The 19,997-nt window shown below is 36.0% G+C and overlaps 1 protein-coding gene across 1 annotated transcript; it reads right to left on the bottom strand.

Moving 5' to 3' along the window:
- Positions 1-8,408: 8,408 nt before the first annotated feature.
- On the bottom strand, positions 8,409-9,573 carry wfdc2 (WAP four-disulfide core domain 2). The gene is made up of 4 exons (XM_047374379.1): positions 9,270-9,573; positions 8,970-9,113; positions 8,707-8,838; positions 8,409-8,623 (listed from the first exon to the last, which is right to left on the bottom strand). Exons 1-4 carry the CDS (start codon positions 9,388-9,390, stop codon positions 8,493-8,495), a joined length of 528 nt encoding a protein of 175 aa, XP_047230335.1. The 5' UTR covers positions 9,391-9,573; the 3' UTR covers positions 8,409-8,492.
- Between the last annotated feature and the right edge of the window lie 10,424 nt (positions 9,574-19,997).

The following is a 19,997-nucleotide window of genomic DNA, read 5'->3' as shown; positions in this document are numbered from 1 at the left end:
TTCTCTGAGTAACAAACTTATTCTGTATTTAAGAAATGTGTTCACAACATTTATTTTCTGATTACAACTGAAGATTATTTGATCTTGTGACCGTTTTAGTGTAAACAAAAATCAACCCTGCTGTTGGCAGATGAGACGAGAGTAAATCCAGATATCTACACGGTCAGTCTGCCATTTTCCCCTCTGCAAACAAAGCAACAGTGTGTATCTAAATGATAAACCAATATTCTAAATAGGTTGGTATCTGGTCAGCTTTAAACCATGTTCAGTCCAGGCAAGTGGATCCACCAAGTCAGATGAGAAACAGTGAAAACAATTATTCATAAAAATATTGAATGTAATGTTACAGTTAAAGTCAATCTGGTTTAAACAACATGGAAATTGTAGTTGTAAAAGGCATACATTTGGATTCAATAAGAAATTAGCTGTTTATGCTGTACTGCACCTTTAGCTGGTTTGTTGTAAATCTTTGCTAATCATAAATAAGATGATATGTATTGATTGTGATGAATTGGCAACCTGTCCAGGGTGTACCCTGCCTCTCACCCAATGACCGCTGGAGATATGGCACCAGCTCCCCCGCAATCCTGCACGGGTATAGACAATGGATGAATAAAATATACCTTTAAAACTTAGTTACTGGCCCATTTATAGCCTGAAAAATATGTTAGTGATACAGTAATAGGAGTATAGGAGTAATGTGATGTTCAGTTAGTGAGCTCATTCATTCTGTGCAGGCATCAAATTGCCTTTATCCAAGGATAAAGGCAGTAAATATAGTGCATTGAAACCATACCAGAAAGCTCTGGAAGAAAATGGAAAACTGCCATTAAAAATGGACTCAGCCAATGATCAACCCCTGGTTAAAAAAAAAATCATACAATTAGAAGACATTTATATAAAACCAAGCTACTGATAAAAAGCCTCTCAAAACTGGAATAAGATACTGAGGATTGCAATCTGATGAAGAACACATTGACACAAGCAATATCGTTCTTTGAGTAGGGACTGCAGAAAAATTGTCAGTTGACCTCCAAATACTGTATTCAAGCCACAGTAAACTGTGCACAGAGCATGGTAGCTCAAGTGTCAAGATAGATGTTTAATGTCAAACCTATTGTTTGACAAACCAGGAGTTTGCATGTTCTCCCTGTGCATGCGTGGGTTCTCACCGGGTACTCCGGCTTCCTCCCACAGTCCAAAGACATGCCTGTTAGGTTAATTGGTCAATCTAAATTGTCCTTAGGTGTATGAATGAGTGTGTGTGTGGTTGTTTGTGTGTTGCCCTGCAATGGACTGGTGACCTGTCCAGGGTGTACCCCGCCTCTCACCCATTGCCTGCTGGAGATAGGCACCAGCTCCCCCGCGACCCACTATGGAATAAGCGGTAGAAAATGACTGACTGACTGACTATTTATCACATATCAGAGATCATGGATCAGTCTTCATTCATCAAAGTTCTTGAGGAGGTCCTGTTGCCTCTTGCCCATAAGGAAAAAAACCCTGAAATGGATATTTTAACAAGACAACAACCTCAAACACACCAGTAAGCAAAAAACATGTTGATTTCATTTCCATGAGATTAATGTTTTGAAGTGTTCAGTCCCAACCCCAGACCTTCATGCAATAGAAACATGGGGAGTGACATCAGACATGATGTTTCAGAAGCAAAACCAAGAACTGTAGTGGGATTGGGAAATGTGATCCAGACCTGTGTACCGGTGACAAAAGCTGGTCGGCTCCATGCAACAGAGATGTGAGCGAGTTCTTAAAAACAGTGTTGTATAATAATAATATTTGCACAGAAAAGCTCTGTCTTTGAGCTTCATTCAGTTTATACAGTAAATATTTGAGTTTGTTAAGAAAAATGCAGATTGTGCTATATATTGAACATCCTTATATTAATTTTGCTCTGTTCCTGTAGAGTGAGAACAAGCTTGATAAATGAAAAGATTAGTCAAAGCACTGGGACAACAATCTATACGACACAGGAAAATCAACAAAAAAATGACCTAAAAAGTTCAACTAAATCCTAAAAAAAAAAAGAAATTTAATTGTGGAATCACTACTATTAGATTATGTATAGTCAGTTGTTTCATGTTTTAGCAAAATGCTAAAAATGGTAAATGGACTGAATTTATATAGTGCCTTTCCAGTCATACAGACCGCTCAAGCTGGGGAACAATCGTCTGTATAAGATGGGGAAGATTTGAGGGGGACGGGGAGAAGGGGAGGGGAGAGAGCCGGGTTCGATCCCACCAAAAGGACATGCGTTCTAAAGCACCTTTTTTTTGTTAACTTTTTTAGCCACAAATAAAGCATAATATGGTTGCTTATTGTGCATTGTAGACCGTTTTAAAGTATTTTAAGCTACAATTTAGTGCTTCATAAGTGCTATCATAGAGCTGTAAACTGCTAAAACAATGTAATCTAAATGTGATTTCTATTTTACACTCAATTAGTTAACCTGGCAGGAGACAGATTGTTCTGTAAATAACATTAACTCTTGCGTGTATATCAAAAAGAGTAACTAAAGCCCACTTGGGCACAATGATCTTGGCTTTATAAAAAATTCTGCATTGAGGACCCAGTATTATCAAATGGGAAATTTGAGCATAAAGCACAGTAATTCTTATGCCAGGTTAATTTAAGTTGTCAAAGTTGTTTTGACACCAGAACAGCAGGTGCATGACCTTCAGATAAACCCTTTGTTCTAAGTTTTATGACCAGTCCACTTAAGGTTGTTGACACTTCATTACTGTTTGAAGTACAAGACTTTCAAGGTGTAATGGGCCCCAATGAATGTGCATTTATTGCACATGGATATCTCAATTTATTCATGATGTAGAGTATACAGCAACCTATTAGCATGTATGGACCTACTGAATATATAGTTGTTTTCCCTTTTATATGGTTACCTTCACATAAGCATGCTAGAGCACATTACAGTCAATATCAGCAAATATCTAAACAAAGAGGTCAATAAGCTGAGTAATTTTCATTTGTTAGTATTTATTTAAAAACGTGTTATGTATACACACACACATCCTTTATATAAATGAACATATATACACACACACATCCTTTATATAAATGAACATATATACACACACACATCCTTTATATAAATGAACATATATACACACACACATCCTTTATATAAATGAACATATATACACACACACATCCTTTATATAAATGAACATATATACACACACACATCCTTTATATAAATGAACATATATACACACACACATCCTTTATATAAATGAACATATATACACACACACATCCTTTATATAAATGAACATATACACACACACATCCTTTATATAAATGAACATATATACACACACTAACATCATATATATAAATGAACATATATACACACACTAACATCATATATATAAATGAACATATATATACACACTAACATCATATATATAAATGAACATATATACACACACTAACATCATATATATAAATGAACATATATACACACACTAACATCATATATATAAATGAACATATATACACACACTAACATCATATATATAAATGAACATATATACACACACTAACATCATATATATAAATGAACATATATACACACACTAACATCATATATATAAATGAACATATATATACACACTAACATCATATATATAAATGAACATATATACACACACTAACATCATATATATAAATGAACATATATACACACACTAACATCATATATATAAATGAACATATATACACACACTAACATCATATATATAAATGAACATATATACACACACTAACATCATATATATAAATGAACATATATACACACACTAACATCATATATATAAATGAACATATATACACACACTAACATCATATATATAAATGAACATATATACACACACACATCCTTTATATAAATGAACATATATACACACACACATCCTTTATATAAATGAACATATATACACACACACATCCTTTATATAAATGAACATATATACACACACACATCCTTTATATAAATGAACATATATACACACACACATCCTTTATATAAATGAACATATATACACACACACATCCTTTATATAAATGAACATATATACACACACTAACATCATATATATAAATGAACATATATACACACACTAACATCATATATATAAATGAACATATATACACACACTAACATCATATATATAAATGAACATATATACACACACTAACATCATATATATAAATGAACATATATACACACACTAACATCATATATATAAATGAACATATATATACACACTAACATCATATATATAAATGAACATATATACACACACTAACATCATATATATAAATGAACATATATACACACACTAACATCATATATATAAATGAACATATATACACACACTAACATCATATATATAAATGAACATATATACACACATTAACATCGTATATATAAATGAACATATATACACACACACACATCCTTTATATAAATGAACATATATACACACATTAACATCGTATATATAAATGAACATATATACACACACTAACATCATATATATAAATGAACATATATACACACACACATCCTTTATATAAATGAACATATATACACACACTAACATCATATATATAAATGAACATATATACACACACTAACATCATATATATAAATGAACATATATACACACACTAACATCATATATATAAATGAACATATATACACACACTAACATCATATATATAAATGAACATATATACACACACTAACATCATATATATAAATGAACATATATACACACATTAACATCGTATATGTAAATGAACATATATACACACACACATCCTTTATATAAATGAACATATATACACACATTAACATCATATATATAAATGAACATATATACATACATTAACATCATATATATAAATGAACATATATACACACATTAACATCATATATATAAATGAACATATATACACACATTAACATCGTATATGTAAATGAACATATATACACACACACATCCTTTATATAAATGAACATATATACACACATTAACATCATATATATAAATGAACATATATACATACATTAACATCATATATATAAATGAACATATATACACACATTAACATCGTATATATAAATGAACATATATACACACATTAACATCGTATATATAAATGAACATATATACACACATTAACATCATATATATAAAAGAACATATATATACACATTAACATCATATATATAAATGAACATATATACACACATTTAAAGCACACTGATATTTAACTTACAACTTGCTCTGAAGATGTAGTTTGCCCAGGTAACCCCGACGAAACAGTGGACTGGACCACAGCAGACGACGCAGGCTGGAGCCCCGGCAGGTGAGTGGATTGTACCACAGTGGAGGACGCTGGCTGGAGCCCCGGAGAATTGTGAGTCAGAGCAAATAAGGTCTACTGTTGTGAAACTTGAGCAAATGTTTGTGTAAAGTCTGTTTTAAAAAGTGTCAGTGAAGGACAAATGTTGTGCTAAGGAAGTGACTCACCTGTCTTTTCTGTGTCCTCTCCAGGGTGTTTGGACAAATACTTCCCCAGGGGTCCAGACACCATTTATAGGTTCCGGGAGAGACCATGGAAAATGTGGGGGATTTGTGCACTTAGTATTTGTGAGGTTTTATGGTGTTTGGGTGTGTAGTTAAAAAAATATATATATATATTTATAAAAAGTAAGGGGGAATATGTATATATTTGATAAAATGTATGTTTGTGTTGGAAGTTGTGAGATGTTAAATTCCATGTGGAGAATGATTTAGTCCTTTTATCAGCTGTGCCTATTTAAGGCTGCAATTGTGGCTTGATGCTGTGAGGCTTGATGCTGTTGGGCTTGATGGTGTGAGGCTTGATGCTGTTGGGCTTGATGGTGTGCGCCTGAATAAATCCACTGCTACTTCCACCTTCCTCTGCCGTCACTCTTATTTCTCACTGGTAATCCAGCCGCAAAGGCCTCTGGTTGACACCATACCACCCACACTGCTACTGAGCTGCACAGATCCAGTTTCAATTTAACAAATGCTTTGATAAAATATGCTAATAAATTGTGTGTCAGTTTTTGAATTTTGTGTTTTTCAGCAGTTTTTAAAAGGCCTGATTCTTCAATACATATGTATTAGACATTTTTACTATGTTACAAAACTTTCTTTTTTCTATATACACTACCATGATACAGACAGTTAACTGTGGTTTTTCAGAACCATCTTCTTACCTTAACGAAGTGGTCAAGAACTTTAACAATTCAAAGAGCCATTTTAGGACTTTTTCTTACTGGACAAAGATTTTGTCCTCTAAATGGCCCTTTGAAAATCAGATTTTATGAGTATCTATTGTAAAAAAAAAATCTTTAAAGGTAAATGAAATAACCATATTATTATAACAATTTTTAGAAACATCTGAAATTTGCCAAAAGTGATCAAATTCTTAAAAAAAAAAACAAGATTCTATTTATTCTATTTTGTGTTCCATTGCGGAAATTTTAAGCGGTTATTTTATATTTTTTTTAAAAAGTAGACAACTAAACTAGCAATTTTTAAAAATACTTTTATAGTTTTATTTATATTTATATATTCTTTTTGGCCCCAAGTTATGAAGAGTCACTATGGAGGGCAAAAAGAGGCACGTGCGATCTGCAGACCCCTGCCTAACCTCATTAGGAATATGACAACTCAGTTTTCTCAGGATCAGAATTAAACAAGGAGACGTACAGTTTAGTTTCACTTCTCCTCACCTCTGGACCAAACTCCCTGAAAACATGAGTTGTGCAGAAGCTGTTTGCAGCTGTATGTTAATCCATGGCCTGTTGCTGGTCTATCCTTTGCCCTGCTTGGTGCAATTTTGACTATCAATTTTTGACTATCAGCAAGTTTTCCAATGACCTGCTGATAACTCAACACATTTAGGCATCTAGACATGATGAAGACAACTTGAGGAAGAAAGGATTATCAAGCTCATCTAGTTGAATTTTTACACTCAGCCATCTTTCCGCTTTACAAAGAATGGCCCAAAAAAAGTAAAAATATCTAGCGAGTGGCATTTAAAAAAAAAATAAAATAAAATAAAACGGCCTGTTGATATCAGACCATGTTAGATAACGGTAGCAACAGTAGCTCAAATACCCTATAATTAGCAACACGTTTTTCAGAATAGCATCTCTGAACACACAAGACCTCAAACCATATGGGCTTCATCAGCAGAAAACCACATCAGCTGCCACTCCTGACAGCAAAGAACAGGAAACTGAGGCAACAATTCACACAGGCTCACCAAAATAGTATCATAAGAGAACAGAAAAAGTTGTCTAGTTTGCTGAGTCTCGATTTTAGCTGTGTGATTCACATGGAAGGGTGTAAACGATGGTACCCAACCCAGTACTAGTTTGTAGGTGTATCTAATACAGATTTCTTTTTTTATTTCGTTTCATAACATCACACAAATCTTTATATCAGACATACAGATTTCATTTATTAAGGGGAAAACGTTATGCGAACCAACCTGGCTATGTTGCTGTGGTTAAGTTGTGGTCCACTCTTCTTTACATACTTGTTTTAATTCAGCCAAACTGGAGGTTTGTTTGAGGTTAAACAACTTTGTGCTACTCCATCTCAATCAACTCTTGAGCTTAAAGGTACAAACTGATGGCTGTACATTCTCCTTTACATACTGAACTCCAAAGTCTTGGGGATCATTTCTTTTAGGAAATGTGAGGCTTTTTTGTTGTTTTTAGTCAGCATTGCTTTTGGCCTTGAAACCTCTTGGGTGAGAACGTATTTTTGCATTTGCTCATGTTGCATTTGTCCAAAAATAAAAACTGTATGATGATTTGATGATCTAAAAACATTTAAGCCTAGAGATCTGTTATTGTGTTACCTTGGGTATTGAAAAAAACATCACAGTCAGAGATAAAGTCTTCAGAACTACATTTGTTTTTGAATAATAAAAACAATAATAAATACTTATTGCCAGATTTTGATTTGGAAATCTCACTTTGGCTTTTTCTGTAATAACTTTAACTTGAACTGTTAGATGTTGCAATTTTTACATTACATTTATACTGATCATTTCTGTTTTGAAACCTTTGAGTCTTTTTATGACAACTAATCCCCTAAATTGTCTACTTTTCAGCAATATTGTTTACAGTGTCCTCTTCATACGGGTCACCTTATTGGTAATGTTGGCGATTGTTGATCAAGTAGAAGATAAGTTGTATGTATTAACTTCTGTTAATACATTTACAAAACCACAAAAAAAAATTATGTCTAAACAAATTCAAACTTAATGCAGCACAGTAGAATTAAAGCAGGAAAAAACACTCAAAGACAAAACAAGCTTGTAATTATTTATTCAATTAATGAATGCAAACAATTGCAATCAAGGATACACAATGTATATCTGCCAAATGTAGCCGATTAGATGGGGTCTTTACAAAAATTACCACAGAAGGATGGGCAGCACTTTTTGTCACCTGTACAATAACCATCATCTTTGCAGAAGTCCCCACATTCATGCGGTGACCACAGACCACAGTGACCTGGCTTCACTGGCACAGCAGAAACAGAAAGAGTCAGCTACAAAATACTCCAGCTACAACTGAGAGATGTTGCTACATTGTTCATATATTACCTATTTTTGGTATCATGCACTCAAGCCCACAGCCGTTGGAGCAGCATCTCCTACCACAGCAGCAGTCCTTGTCTTCTTGGCATTTTTCATCACATGTGCCCACACCACTTGGTTTAGGACACTCTGCCCTTACTGAATGGACACAGAAACTTAAAATACTTTTACATGAAGATTAATGCTTCTTACTGAATTGTATATGTTTAAGATGATACACTGAAATAAATAAAAAATAATCAATAATGTGTGGAAATGATGAATCTTACTGAAATCTGGATGCAGGCAGAAAGATCCACATTGGTAATTGCAGCATTTATCGTCTCCAGGACAGTCTTGATCACAATTACAGCCCACACCAGTTGGAAAGTGTGTTATGAAACGTGGACATTGGCCTGGTTTGGTTGGGGGATCTTAAAGAAGGAAAAAATGAAGTATAAAGTAAGATCACAAAATTAAAGAAGCCTGGTTACCAAATTGTTTCTGGGTAAAACATTCAAACTAATTTTCTCAAAGATAATGGTGAGTCTGACAAATAGTTTTTAGAAGATTTCAAGAAATAAACTTACCTTTTGGAAATAAAATTGTGTAAGACTGCACAAATGTCCCAAATGCTAAAATCAATGCACCTATTGCATACCAGTGTGTCCCCATGACTGTTTGTGACAGATAAACTGTGCGCCTATACATCTGTTTGAATAATTATCTAAGTACACTAAGGGTGGCTGTGCAGCTGCTGGGTCCCTGTGCCTGCCCTTACTTTTAATTATTAATCTGATCTGGTTTTGTTCTGGATTACACAGTGGTGCAGTTGGTAGCACTGTTGCCTTGCAGCAAGAAGGTCCTTGGTTCAACTCCCAGCCAGGGGTCTAGTCTGCATGTTCTCCCAGTCAGGGATGTGCACAGACAGACGCTAGGTGGTGCTAGAGCACCTGCCCTTTTATCCTTTGGAGAAAAAAGTGCCCTCCTGAAATCTTTTTATTTTATTTTTATTTTTTACAGTATATAGTGTGCGGCCCACGGTAAAATTTCTTAATTTAAAGGCCTATAATACCATTGCCCCACGTTTTGAAATCCCTCCTTCGCCAACACACGTACGTGTCCCGCCTCGTGTGTCTCTCAACGGAGACGGACTGCGTGCAGAGCGGAGAGGTGGACCTGCGCTGGTCCAGCTTACCTATATCATATTCTCTGATTTTGGTTTCATTTTGACTATAAAGATTTTATAACTCATTTTCTGGGTATAGTTGATTTACACTGTAGAATGGTCACTGGTTACTCACATTTCTGAAGATAACTCATTTAGTGTGACCTACCTGGTAAACTTGGCAGTGTAACCTGCTTTGCTACAACATAAGGTTATTTGGTGCAGAAGGCATTTTGTGATAAAACTACAGAATGATATAGTCAAGACAAACACGTTGTGCTCAGTGTGTAAAAAGAAAAAAAATGAAGGATAACGTAAATTTCAAATTTGACTCAGGACGTTCAGGTTGTGAATCAGTAATCTAACTTTAAATCAGTCTATGATAATTTTGTTGCCTTATTAATCTTAAGAATTTTGTCAAATGCATTCTTGTTTTGAGTTTTTTTTTCCTGGGTGGTCATTTCCCTTCAACCCACAAGACAGTTTGGTTTGGGGGTGCTTAGTAATACATATAAATTATATTCATGTTGTGCCTGCAATAAATCTCACACTACAAAGGCAACCGACAGCTCCATGTGCCGCACAAGGTGCCCTTTTTTTCCACTTGAGCACCTGCCCCCCAAAATGTCTGTGCACGCCACTGCTCCCAGTGCATACGTGGGTTCTCCACCACAGTCCAAAAGCATGACTGTTAGGTTAATTGTTCCCTAAATTGCCCTTAGGTCTGAACGGATGTGGTTGTTTGTCCCGTGTGTTACCCTGTGATGGACTGGCGACCTGTCCGGGATGTACCCTGCCGCCCTCGCCCATGGCTGCTGGAGATACGCAGCAATTACCCCGCGACCCTGTACAGAAGAAGTGGGTGTGGGAAATGGTGTATTTTTTTCGGTAAATACCGACCTGTCATGAGAACTTTAAGTGTTCCGGTTATTTATGACCATCTGCTGGTATGTTTATATCTTTTGTACAAAATTATGTGTTTTGTTCTGAAGGACACTGAGACTCTAAAAGTGCAAAACTTTTCCAGACAACACAGCTGCATTAGAAACCAGTAGATGTCCATGATGAATATTATACATGAGGAAATAAATAAAGAGTAACTTTGCATTCATCATTTATCTTGGAACCAGCTGTTGTTGGATACATCTGGCAATCAGACTGGAGGCATTCACATTTAAAGACATTTTAATATACAGATTGGACAGATTTCCTCTGTTTGTCACCCTTAAATGTTTCAGATCAAATGAGTTTTAACACACAAAATAAACCTGAGTGTATTTTAAATTTCAGTTTTGAAATGACAGTTTCATTCACTTGTCTCACTGAGTAAAGTAATCCATCTATTGATTGTCTATACCCTCTTGTATGTCGAGGGTACCAGGGAGATCGGTACCTATTTCCAGAGGTCATTGGGCCACAGGCAGTGTAAACCCTGGACAGTTCTCCAGTTTATTACAGAGGAACACATATTACTACTGAAAATCTAGGAAAGTGCATCTGTAGCAGGACAAGTGAGGTTGAGGAGTGCAGTTTAACCCTCTAGTGGATGCAATAATAATAAGCACCACTAGAGGTCTGTAAAATGTATTTTTTGTATAGTTTTGTATAAAGAGGAATTTTCTATCTTCGACCTTCTGATTCCTTCTTGCGGTTAGATAGTAACTACACACTTAGTGCCTTGTGGTGCTTCAAAGTGTGATAAGAGTGTGTCGGTGTATCTTTTCGACATGTGTATGTAAAACATTTTGGAGATCATTTTTAAAGCTTTTCAATCTTGCTAATATTGTTTGAAGCAAACCAGTGAAGTATTTAAGTATATTTTTCTGGGAGAGGGTTTCAATGCAACCTGGAAACATGACATTTTAAAACTTTACTATTATGTAAGTATTATATTCATGTTATGGTTTGCCCAGATTGAACTCATTTTAACTTTTTGGACAGATATCTGCAATAATAACTTTATTTTCTTAAATACTCACAATCCTTTGCTTAAGTAGCATGTAACTATAGCAATTTAAATGTATGTAGGACACAATGTATTACTTGTTAAAACATGAAATGTCTGTGAAAGATATAATTCTAAATTACAAGTGAAATAGTGAAGGAGAAAGACCACTAAGACTAATTTTATTCATTATTCCAATTTCAACACCTCTTGGGTAACTAGAAAAAGGTTATGCAAAGACATACTTGTGGCCTTGTTTCGACACGACAAAAATAATTTCCTGTAAAGTAACACTCTGCTCTTTTATTTAAACAAAGATACATTGTTCTATGTGATTATAAACCGGGTTCCAAATTTCTTAAACTATGTAAACCACAACACGACAAACACAACGTCTTCTTACATCAGTTTGGAAAAATAACAGAAATTGTGGTGCAGTACTAAAACCTCTAGGTGGGGCTCTTTATTTAACAATATTCACAGTCTGAACAGTCGTTTTTTTATCTTCCATCAATCAAAAATTTTAAATAACTACAACTGATGAGAAAGCCTTTCTTGACAATAAATTAATCTTAGAAATTAGTCCGTTTTTTGCATCTATGAACCAAAATATAGGATATGAGAACATTATGTGAGTTTTTGATGTAGATGTGATTTTAATTGTGGACTTTCAAATACTAAGATGTGATGTAAATATGTAATACTGTATTGTCTTGGTGAAATTTACCAGATTGGCCCACATGGTTATTTTAGGGGCTGCAGAGAGCAACAAGGAGAAATTTTCTCCCCATGAGTTTAGGAATCATCCACTTTACATGTTCAGCTGGTTCTTATCAAAGCTTAGCAGTCAGTGGGTTCTTAGTTGTTGTTTATCTCATTTGTTTTCAAAAAGCACATGATATTTGACATCATCAAGGATGTGTGTTGCATGTGTTCACATACAGCCTATTAATATTGTCTAGACAAATGTGGATTTTATGTTGACCTCTCATAAAATCAAACTTTGAAAACACCTTGTTTTTACACAGATTAACCATGTTGCATTCCTATACCTCTGTTGTTGTTGTTGTTGTTGTTGTTTTTTCCTTGGGAATTCATTCATTGAAACAGTGTTACTGGATTTTTTTTATATTTGTGTGAGCAGCTTTGGCTGTGTGGTAGGTGTTACTGTATGTCCTTGAAATGATGTAGATGCTATCAACTTCACTGCTGGCTGTGAATGTTGAACATGAGGTGAGAAAAGAGATGACCAACAATGACAGTAAGTGAAAGTAAGATGTGTGGATGTGCAACAAAGTCTGGAGAGCTGACTCCCCGTGGCAAAAGCTTTCATACACCTGGAACTATTTTTACATTTATCAGGTTAGAACTTCAACCCAATGTCTTTTATTTGGAAGTTGTGTGATAGACCAACACAAAGTAGTGCTTAGGTGGAAGGTGGAGGATTTTTGTTTTGCAAATGAAAATCTAAACAGTTTGCATGATTTTGCATTAACCCCCCCTAAGTCAATGCTTTGTAGAAATACCTCTTCAAACCTTGTGATTTTGTTTTAAATTTTTAAACTTCTTAACAACTTTCTCCCAGACCAGCCTGCTATGTCCCTATGTCTTCCTGATACTGTAAGTTCACTAATGTTCTCTAACAAACCTCTAAGGCCTTCACAGGACTGGATTTATACTGAGATTAAATTACGCAGACATGGACTGTTTCTATCAATCAGGCAACCTCTGAAGGAAATGTTCAAAGTGAATTTTAATCAGCAATATCTGACTGAATTCTTATGCATGACAGTTGGCAAAGTTAGATGTATCAAAATGTTTGGAGAGCTTCTACCATTTGCGTTCTACTTAATAATGAACAACTGAAATATTTGGTTGTAATGTTTCAAAATATAAAAAAACTCAAAAGGTACTGAATAATTTTTTAAGGTCCTGTAAAATGTTATATATGACACAATTAAATTCTAACAAAGAATTGATTGCAGTTAGAATATAAAATTGAACATGTACATGTTTAATCATGCATGGTAAGGTAATTTAGACAAATTTGATAACTTTTATTTATATAAAACAAAGTTGTGTCAGGCAGCACTACGGTTTGTTGCATTTTTCAACATCTCTAAGTATGAGTGACTAATAAGTGTCTGCAAGAAGGTCTTGGGCTTGAGTCCCGGCCTAGGGTACTTCTGCGTGTATTTTCCATGTTCTTGCCGTGCATGCATGGGTTCTCTCCGGGTACTCTGGCTTCTTCCAACAGTCCAAAAAAAATGACTGTTAGGTTAATTGGTCTCTCTAAATTGCCCTTAGGTGTGAATGGGTGTGTCCTCGGTTGCCCTATGTGTCTGTGTTGCCATGCAATGGACTGGCAACCTCTCCAAGGTGTAGCCCGCCTCTCGCCCAAAGACTGCTGATGATTGGCACCTGCTCCCCTGTGACCCTGTATGGAAGACACAGGTATGGAGTGGATGGAGCAGTAAATAATGATTGCCTTCATCAATTCCCTTTTTAAACAAAACAAATGCAGTATTTTAAAAGCAAATTATAATATTTGCACCATGATGATTCTTACTCCCCTTGGCCTCAGCTACCCTCCCCCATTAGAGTGTGCATTAACCTGTCACTGACCTCTGTATGCTAAACTCAATTGCCAGATTATCTCCACTCTCATGTCCTTATCTTAGGTATATCTTTCAAAGTCTGAACCAGATTCAGACTCTCATTTTATCCTCAGGCATAAAGGGATGACACAGGCAGGCCTCCTAATTTAAAATCTAACATAAATCAGAGTAAACTATGGTTCATCTGATTAAAATAAACCGCTTCTTTTTAGGTTTTGATACTGTTACTTAATCACCACTTCTTGACTGGTGGCTTGAGAAGCTACATTTGTTGTCAACCTGATCAATTTGTAGACCATCATGAGTTGTGCTAGTACCACAAATAATCATCCTGTGATAATGTTTTTAGTGTTTAAAATAATGCTAATGCCTCTAATGATGAAACACACAGAGAAATCCCTTTTTGTCATTCTGCCCTCCCATTGGTGGTGGAGCTGGCCGCTCTGCGGCCCCATGGGAAATCTGTAAGGTAATTTATTTAGCCCCAACTTGGGAAGAAAATGAAAACAAATGTGGTGTAATAAAGAAGAGAGGATGAAGCGATTCAGTGATGAGGCTCTCCAGCAGGCTTATAAATCACAATAAAAGTGGAGCAGGTCACATGTGCTGGATGACCTCTGCACACATGCACACATATATGATCATCTATACGATCCTCTTTTATGCTTTACTCTATTTTACTTATTGACATTTGGTAAACTTGAAATGCACTACATGTTTTTATGCATGGGAACATTGTAGCCCGATTTTCTATCCAGTTAATTGTCTCATGACCTTTTGGCTTTATCCTGCTAGTGGCCTGCTATTTGGAAACCACTATTACTGTAATTAAACACGACTAAAGCTGATTGTGTCGGTAGTACTGCTGTACACCTGTGGGGGTTGCTGTGGTGTTGTTGTACTTGTCAGAGAGACAGAGGAGGCTCATGTCTGTACAGTAGTGGCCTCCTTCATTGTGAAGGAAATCCAAAAAGGCTTGAACAACCAAAAAGTCTCACATACAGCTGGTTTGCTTGGCTCAGATTTTAAGCAGGGACTAGAAGACTTAATCAATCATGACAATTCAATCATGGCCCATTTAGCAAATTTCACCTTTAAAAAACCTGAATCTCAATGCAATAAGTCTTCAGGTCAATATTTTTTAGAAAATACATCCATGACTTCCTCAGTCTCTCTTAAAATATGCAAACTTCGATGATAGACGTTCTCTGACAAGGTAGCTGCTTAATGGGTGGATAAAGAATAATAAACAGGGGCACCAATAAATAATTTATGCCTAATAAGTCAGGGGAGAGTACACCGGGGTTCTTTTTTTATTTTCTGGCCAAGAATAGAGGAGAAGCCTCCTGAGTTGTTTATTTCCTTCATCCTTTCTTTCTTTTCATGTCCTTCTCATTTTACAAACCATGAGTCAACACAGCACACGTAAATGATATTTTGACATAGAGATCCATGAATAATGTATTTGAATTTACTTTTATGCTAGAGTTAGATCTGTCTCAGAACCCTGTTTTTTTAACCCCCTCCTTCCTCATTCCCTACACCTCCTCCCCTGGTTCTCTTTTTTTTTCTTCATCAAAGCTTGTTCCTCTCTTGGCTCCTCCCGGTGCCTTTTTCTGCTGGCTCCTGCACCCTCCATCAGACGGCAGACAGGACACGATACAGGATCATTTCAGAACTGAACATCTACCACATCAGTGCTCCTGTGCAGTTGGCTGCTCCCAGATAAATTCTATAATTATGAGTCCATGAACTGGGACACACACAGTCGGGATATTTTATAAAGTTACTGTGTAAAAAAAAAAAGAAATCCATGTCCTATTTGGACATATTCATTAACCTACTAGGTTAAAATGAAGATAAATTTAAGAGGGCTAATTTAATGGACACTTTGGTATATTTCCAACTAAAGATTATTTGCGCATGGCACTTTACTCCACCTGCTGATGACCCATAAGGTCAGCGATTTTCTGATTAGGTCAGCTGACAAGCATCGCTTTAGTGTCAAAATGAATCATCCATAACTTGATCTGTTCATCCCAAGTCATCAGCATCCGACAGATTACATGATCAGCAGCTATCATTCTTCCTCGCCACATCAATGATGTTGCGCCGCAAGCGTGAACTGCCAGATAAAGGCGTGTTTCTTTTTAAAATAAATTAAAAACATTTATTCTGCAGCTAAATAGCCTGCTTTTAACAATGGCATACAAAGGCAGTAAGGTTGAAGTTCCATAACCAAGGATTTATGTATGCAGTGCAATATCTGAGAAAGAAAACAATGAATCTTGATATTAGTCTCCCCCCAATAGTAATAATCTGTAGAGCTAGCTCCTTTATTTTATTTTTTATTTTCATATACAGGTCCTTCTCAAAAAATTAGCATATTGTGATAAAGTTCATTATTTTCTATAATGTAATGATGAAAATTTTACATTCATATATTTTAGATTCATTGCACACTAACTGAAATATTTCAGGTCTTTTATTGTCTTAATACGGATGATTTTGGCATACAGCTCATGAAAACCCAAAATTCCTATCTCACAAAATTAGCATATTTCATCCGACCAATAAAAAAAAAAGTGTTTTTAATACAAAACACGTCAACCTTCAAATAATCATGTACAGTTATGCACTCAATACTAGGTCAGGAATCCTTTTGCAGAAATGACTGCTTCAATGCGGCGTGGCATGGAGGCAATCAGCCTGTGGCACTGTTGAGGTCTTATGGAGGCCCAGGATGCTTCGATAGCGGCCTTTAGCTCATCCAGAGTGTTGGATCTTGAGTCTCTCAACGTTCTCTTCACAATATCCCACAGATTCTCTATGGGGTTCAGGTCAGGAGAGTTGGCAGGCCAATTGAGCACAGTGATACCATGGTCAGTAAAACATTTACCAGTGGTTTTGGCACTGTGAGCAGGTGCCAGGTCGTGCTGAAAAATGAAATCTTCATCTCCATAAAGCTTTTCAGCAGATGGAAGCATGAAGTGCTCCAAAATCTCCTGATAGCTAGCTGCATTGACCCTGCCCTTGATAAAACACAGTGGACCAACACCAGCAGCTGACACGGCACCCCAGACCATCACTGACTGTGGGTACTTGACACTGGACTTCTGGCATTTTGGCATTTCCTTCTCCCCAGTCTTCCTCCAGACTCTGGCACCTTGTTTTCCGAATGACATGCAGAATTTGCTTTCATCCGAAAAAAGTACTTTGGACCACTGAGCAACAGTCCAGTGCTGCTTCTCTGTAGCCCAGGTCTGGGGAATGCGGCACCTGTAGCCCATTTCCTGCACACGCCTGTGCACGGTGGCTCTGGATGTTTCTACTCCAGACTCAGTCCACTGCTTCCGCAGGTCCCCCAAGGTCTGGAATCGGCCCTTCTCCACAATCTTCCTCAGGGTCCGGTCACCTCTTCTCGTTGTGCAGCGTTTTCTGCCACACTTTTTCCTTCCCACAGACTTCCCACTGAGGTGCCTTGATACAGCACTCTGGGAACAGCATATTCGTTCAGAAATTTCTTTCTGTGTCTTACCCTCTTGCTTGAGGGTGTCAATAGTGGCCTTCTGGACAGCAGTCAGGTCGGCAGTCTTACCCATGATTGGGGTTTTGAGTGATGAACTAGGCTGGGAGTTTTAAAGGCCTCAGGAATCTTTTGCAGGTGTTTAGAGTTAACTCGTTGATTCAGATGATTAGGTTCATAGCTCGTTTAGAGACCCTTTTAATGATATGCTAATTTTGTGAGATAGGAATTTTGGGTTTTCATGAGCTGTATGCCAAAATCATCCGTATTAAGACAATAAAAGACCTGAAATATTTCAGTTAGTGTGCAATGAATCTAAAATATATGAATGTTAAATTTTCATCATGACATTATGGAAAATAATGAACTTTATCGCAATATGCTAATATTTTGAGAAGGACCTGTACTTTACATTGGGCGACTGTGGTTCGGCCGGACTAATAGTCATCTTGCAATCAGAAAGCTGTGGGTTTAAGTCCAGCTTCCTCCCCTGCCACGTGACGATGTTCCTCTGGGCATGGCACTTATCCCCAAGTTGCCTAAACATATGTGTTTGAATGTGTGTGAATTTGTTAGTGCAACTGGGTGAATGTGCGTCATTGAGTGATTGGTGTGACTAGAAAAGAACTAAGTACGTTCAGTCAATTGACATAATTAGATTGATAGAATATAGAGCTTACTGTTTTACTAATATTTCTTTGATCATATGTATATTATTTGATCAGGAATAAATAAATAATTGATTTTCATAAGTATACAATTCCTCTGCTTCCTTATTTCAAAACAGTGATCAGGAAACAATTCAGGTGAGATTCATAATTTTTTTTATGTTGCTGATAGATTTCTGATACTTTTATGTACACTACCAGTCAAAGGCTTTAGAACCCATTTCTCATTTAATGTATTTCTTTACGTTTATGACTATTTAAATTGTACGTAGATTCTCACTGGAGAGATCAAAACTGAGAATGAACACATATGGTATTATGTAGCAAACAACAAATTGTAAAAGAACTTTAAATATGTTTTAGATTCCTTAAAGTAGCCGCTCTTTGCTGTAATGACTGAAATATTAACCTCTGGGAAGTTCTTTCAAGACTCTTTGGTAAACTGGTGACCACCTCATGAAGATCATTGGGAGAATGCTGAGGGAGCAAAGCAGTCATCAAAGCAAAGGGTGGCTATTATGAAGAATCTAAAATTTAAAATATTTAGAGTTATTTCACTCTTTCTGTTTACTACACTACAACTATACTACTACACTATTCAGTATGTGTTCATTCACAGTTTTGTTGCCTTTGGTAAGAATCTACAATGTAAATAATCATGAAAATAAAGAGACCCTTTATTATAAAGTGTTTCTAAACCTTTTAACGGATACTCTAAATTTACATAGTTTATTAACATCCTGAAAACAGAGAATACTGGAAAATGCGTATATAAATAAAATACAGTTACATATACATCTAAAAGGTAAATTATACACCTGACAGCTGCAGAAGCTACATCACAAGTTTAAATCTTCACTCGTTTCAAACTCTAGGACAATGAAAGTGTAATTTAAAAAAAAAAGATAGCAGTAACTTGCTGCCGCCTTTAATCAATTAACGTTGCACCTTTGAGTAATGCAGTCCTCCTCATCCCTCTGGAGTAAAACCATCCTGCTAAAGAAGTTGCAACGAAGAAAGCAGGGATGAATAATCTGCATCATCCCCTTCGTCCGCAAAGTGGTTGTTCATTCATTATTTACCGACACCCTCGCCATTACATCTGATGAAAGCCACTGACCTGAAAACGCAGAAGGAATGAGCTCCTTGAGATGTGGAGGTAACATTGTATATGTTCATCCTTGTGCATGGTACCAGAAAACATCAATAAATGAGTTCACTGTCAACACAAAGATATGATGTCCTTTCCGCTCATCCAGAGAAGAACATGACCACTACACTTATAAAATGGCATAGTTATTGTTGAGTGGATGAAAAAGAGTAAAAACGGTTATTTAGGACAAAATTATTAAATCTAAGGTAAAATAAAAATAAAAAAACACTATCTAAATGC

This window comes from Girardinichthys multiradiatus, chromosome 1 (assembly GCF_021462225.1).
Source record: "Girardinichthys multiradiatus isolate DD_20200921_A chromosome 1, DD_fGirMul_XY1, whole genome shotgun sequence".
NCBI classification, from domain to species: Eukaryota; Metazoa; Chordata; class Actinopteri; order Cyprinodontiformes; family Goodeidae; genus Girardinichthys; species Girardinichthys multiradiatus.
Note: the sequence above shows the minus strand (reverse complement) of the source record. Positions and strands in the feature narration are given on the sequence as shown.

Bases quoted from the DNA above. Each gene is read 5' to 3' on its own strand.
- wfdc2 (XM_047374379.1), bottom strand. From the start codon at position 9,390: ATGTATAGGCGCACAGTTTATCTGTCACAAACAGTCATGGGGACACAC. The intron at 8,839-8,969 runs GTAAGATTCATC...GTGTCCATTCAG, and splicing joins CTGCCTGCATCCAGATTTCA to TAAGGGCAGAGTGTCCTAAA. The intron at 8,624-8,706 runs GTAATATATGAA...CTGCTGTGCCAG, and splicing joins GTGCATGATACCAAAAATAG to TGAAGCCAGGTCACTGTGGT.